General features: G+C 32.1%; 1 protein-coding gene across 1 annotated transcript in view; it reads left to right on the top strand.

The window, feature by feature from the left end:
• Positions 1-4,535, top strand: part of LOC106474184 (glutamate receptor ionotropic, kainate 1-like) — a 36,653-nt gene that overhangs the window by 26,911 nt on the left and 5,207 nt on the right. Inside the window, exon 5 of the mRNA XM_013934875.2 lies at positions 513-665. Coding sequence (XP_013790329.2) covers positions 513-665 — 153 coding nt within the window. The remainder of the gene's footprint in view (positions 1-512; positions 666-4,535) is intronic.

The raw sequence follows: 4,535 nt of genomic DNA, 5'->3' as shown, positions 1-4,535 counted from the left end.
TATACAAGTGGATTTACACTATTTCGTTGTCTACGATTACAATTAGTTTGTATTGTGCTAGAAATGTTATATTTAAAGAAGTACTCTTACGAAAAAGAGTAAATGTACGGACTTAAAACGGGTTTGATTCCCCGTGGTTGACACATGAAATAGCTCTAGAAGTAACAAACAATAAAAACCATTGTGATTTATATAAAGATTAATGTTTAACAGATTATTCTGTAGTTTGCTAGAGTTTCAATAAGAGAACTGTGTTTCAACATGTGTAATGTTGGATTACTCCACAGATTAGATCTGCAGTTTGCTAGAGTTTCAATAAGAGAACTGTGTTTCAATATGTGCAATGTTGGATTACTCCACAGATTAGATCTGCAGTTTGCTAGAGTTTCAATAAGAGAACTGTGTTTCAATATGTGTAATGTTGGATTACTCCACAGATTAGATCTGCAGTTTGCTAGAGTTTCAATAAGAGAACTGTGTTTCAATATGTGTAATGTTGGATTACTCCACAGACTAGATCTGCCTTAGCTTTCGACGCTGTCACACTTCTAGCTCTAAGTTTACACAACGCCACTTTTTACGAATTACTTCACGTCCGATCCCTGTCATGTGATAACCCACGACCTTGGCCTCACGGTAAAGCCCTGTTAAACGCTATGAAAAAGGTAAGACTTAGGACTAGATGCAAGAAGTCTAACAAGTTGGTTTTTTCTAGAAAATGCTGCAGTGAAACAAAGGTAGGACTTAGGACTAGATGCAAGAAGTCTAACAAGTTGGTTTCTTCTAGAAAACGCTTCAGTGAAACTACATCTAAAAATGAAGAACTAATTCTTCGAAACTAATTTGAATCGTTAATAAGTTATTCTAACACTTTTCACAGAAAACAACTCGTACGACCTTATGATACCGTATTTATACATACGTTAGTAGTGGTCGTGTAGTTGACGTCAGATTTCAACTAAACATGTCAGTAGTGGTCGTGTAGTTGACGTGAGATTTCAACCAAACATGTCAGTGGTGGTAGTGTAGTTGACGTTAGATCTCAACTAAACATGTCAGTAGTGGTCGTGTAGTTGACGTGAGATTTCAACCAAACATGTCAGTGGTGGTAGTGTAGTTGACGTTAGATCTCAACTAAACATGTCAGTAGTGGTCGTGTAGTTGACGTGAGATCTCAACTAAACATGACAGTAGTGGTCGTGTAGTTGACGTGAGATTTCAACTAAACATGTCAGTAGTGGTCGTGTAGTTGACGTTAGATCTCAACTAAACATGTCAGTGATGGTAGTGTAGTTGACGTTAGATCTCAACTAAACATGTCAGTAGTGGTCGTGTAGTTGACGTCAGACCTCAACTAAACATGTCAGTGTTGGTAGTGTAGTTGACGTAAGATCTCAACTAAACATGTCAGTGGTGGTAGTGTAGTTGACGTTAGATCTCAACTAAACATGTCAGTGGTGGTAGCGTAGTTGACGTCAGACCTCAACTAAACATGTCAGTGGTGGTAGTGTAGTAGACGTCAGACCTCAACTAAACATGTCAGTGTTAGTAGTGTAGTTGACGTTAGATCTCAACTAAACATGTCAGTAGTGGTCGTGTAGTTGACGTCAGACCTCAACTAAACATGTCAGTGGTGGTAGTGTAGCTGACGTGAGATTTCAACTAAACTTGTCAGTGGTGGTAGTGTAGTTGACGTTAGATCTCAACTAAACATGTCAGTGGTGGTAGTGTAGTTGACGTTAGATCTCAACTAAACATGTCAGTGATGGTAGTGTAGTTGACGTTAGATCTCAACTAAACATGTCAGTGGTGGTAGTGTAGTTGACGTTAGATCTCAACTAAACATGTCAGTGGTGGTAGTGTAGTTGACGTTAGATCTCAACTAAACATGTCAGTGATGGTAGTGTAGTTGACGTCAGACCTCAATTAAACATGTCAGTGGTGGTAGAGTAGTTGACGTCACATCTCAATTTAACAGATCGTTAACTAGATAGAACCAGAAAAGTAACAGTTTTCAAGCCTGATTAGTTTTGTTTTAAGCCAATGTGTCGTGTCACCTTTCATAATCACTAAAATATGTTGCTTGAAATGTGTAAATAAAAATGTTTTATTTGATGTATTTGACAAGAGAACCGAGTTCGTCCCTAAACTCATGAAAACCTTCACCGTCTCATGGGTAACAGAAAATATATCATAAACGAAGAGATTTCTTTTCTTCGCTGAAACTTCCCCAGTTAATAGAAGAAAAGAACAATATAATGTAGACTGGCTTTTAAACATAAGTCACGTGTTCTCAATAACAATACATTAAAGACTGGCTTTTAAACATAAGTCACGTGTTCTAAAGGAAGTTCATAAAAGTTAAAGGTGACATCCTTTAAAAATAGTTACACCATGAAATTTACAAATGAAGGAGAGACAAAGGCAACAATGAACGTGCTAATTTTAAATATCACACGACTTCACAATAAATTGAACACACGAATACATTGAAAGAACAAACAAAATAAACGTACATGACCAGCGGTTAAACAACATGTTTATATAACATTACTGTCAGCAACTGTTCACTTGAACAAGTTAACAAATATGTCACAAATTTAACTAAGTTCAAGTGAACAGTTGCTGACAGTAATGTTGAAGTTAAAAATATGTTAAAAATTTAACTTCTTTTCCTGAAAATGTTATTGATGAATCATTAAATAAATATGACAAAACTATAACACCGAATGAAAAAAATATTACTTGCTAAATATACATTACTGGTAAACAAGCATTACTTGGTAAACAAACATTACTTGCTAAATATACATTACTGGTAAACAAGCATTACTTGGTAAACAAACATTACTACTAAACAAACATTACTGGTAAACAAACATTACTACTAAACAAGCATACTAGTAAACAAACATTACTGGTAAACAAACATTACTTGGTAAACAAATATTACTACTAAACATACATACTAGTAAACAAACATTACTGGTAAACAAACATTACTAGTAAACAAACATTAATAGTAAAGTAACATTACTTGGTAAACAAATATTACTTGGTAAATAAACATTAATAGTAAACAAACATTAATAGTAAAAAAACATTACTTGGTAAACAAATATTACTTGGTAAACAAACATTGATAGTAAAGAAACATTACTGGTAAACAAACATTACTTGGTAAACAAGCATTACTTGGTAAACAAACATTACTTGGTAAACAAGCATTACTTGGTAAACAAACATTACTTGGTAAACAAACATTACTGGTAAACAAACATTACTTGGTAAATAAACATTAATAGTAAACAAACATTAATAGTAAAGTAACATTACTTGGTAAACAAATATTACTTGGTAAACAAACATTGATAGTAAAGAAACATTACTGGTAAAAAAACATTACTTGGTAAACAAGCATTACTTGGTAAACAAACATTAATAGTAAAGAAACATTACTTGGTAAACAAACATTACTGGTAAAGAAACATTACTGGTAAACAGACATTAATAGTAAAGAAACATTGTTTGGCAAACAAACATTGATAGTAAAGAAACATTACTTGGTAAAGAAACATTGATAGTAAAGAAACATTACTTGGTAAACAAACATTAATAGTAAAGAAACATTACTTGGTAAACAAAGATTACTTGGTAAACAAACGTTAATAGTAAAGAAACATTACTTGGTAAACAAAGATTACTTGGTAAACAAACATTACTTGGTAAACAAACATTAATAGTAAACAAACATTAATAGTAAAGAAACATTACTTGGTAAACAAATATTACTTGGTAAACAAACATCACTTGGTAAACAAACATTACTAGTAAACAAACATTACTTGGTAAACAAACATTACTTGATAAACAAGCATTACTTGGTAAACAAACATTAATAGTAAAGAAACATTGTTTGGCAAACAAACATTGATAGTAAAGAAACATTACTTGGTAAAGAAACATTGATAGTAAAGAAACATTACTTGGTAAACAAACATTAATAGTAAAGAAACATTACTTGGTAAACAAAGATTACTTGGTAAACAAACATTAATAGTAAAGAAACATTACTTGGTAAACAAAGATTACTTGGTAAACAAACATTTATAGTAAAGAAACATTACTTGGTAAATAAACATTAATAGTAAACAAACATTAATAGTAAAGTAACATTACTTTGTAAACAAATATTACTTGGTAAACAAACATTGATAGTAAAGAAACATTACTGGTAAACAAACATTACTTAGTAAACAAACATTACTTGGTAAACAAGCATTACTTGGTAAACAAACATTAATAGTAAAGAAACATTATTTGGTAAACAAACATTACTTGGTAAACAAACATTACTGGTAAAGAAACATTACTGGTAAACAGACACTACTTGGTAAACAGACACTACTTGGTAAACAAACATTACTTGGTAAACAAACATTACTGGTAAAGAAACATTACTTGGTAAACAAATATTACTTGGTAAACAAACATTACTTGGTAAACAAATATTACTTGGTAAACAAACATTACTT

The sequence above is a fragment of the Limulus polyphemus genome, unplaced genomic scaffold (assembly GCF_000517525.1).
Source record: "Limulus polyphemus unplaced genomic scaffold, Limulus_polyphemus-2.1.2 Scaffold6923, whole genome shotgun sequence".
Classification (NCBI taxonomy): domain Eukaryota; kingdom Metazoa; phylum Arthropoda; class Merostomata; order Xiphosura; family Limulidae; genus Limulus; species Limulus polyphemus.
Note: the sequence above shows the minus strand (reverse complement) of the source record. Positions and strands in the feature narration are given on the sequence as shown.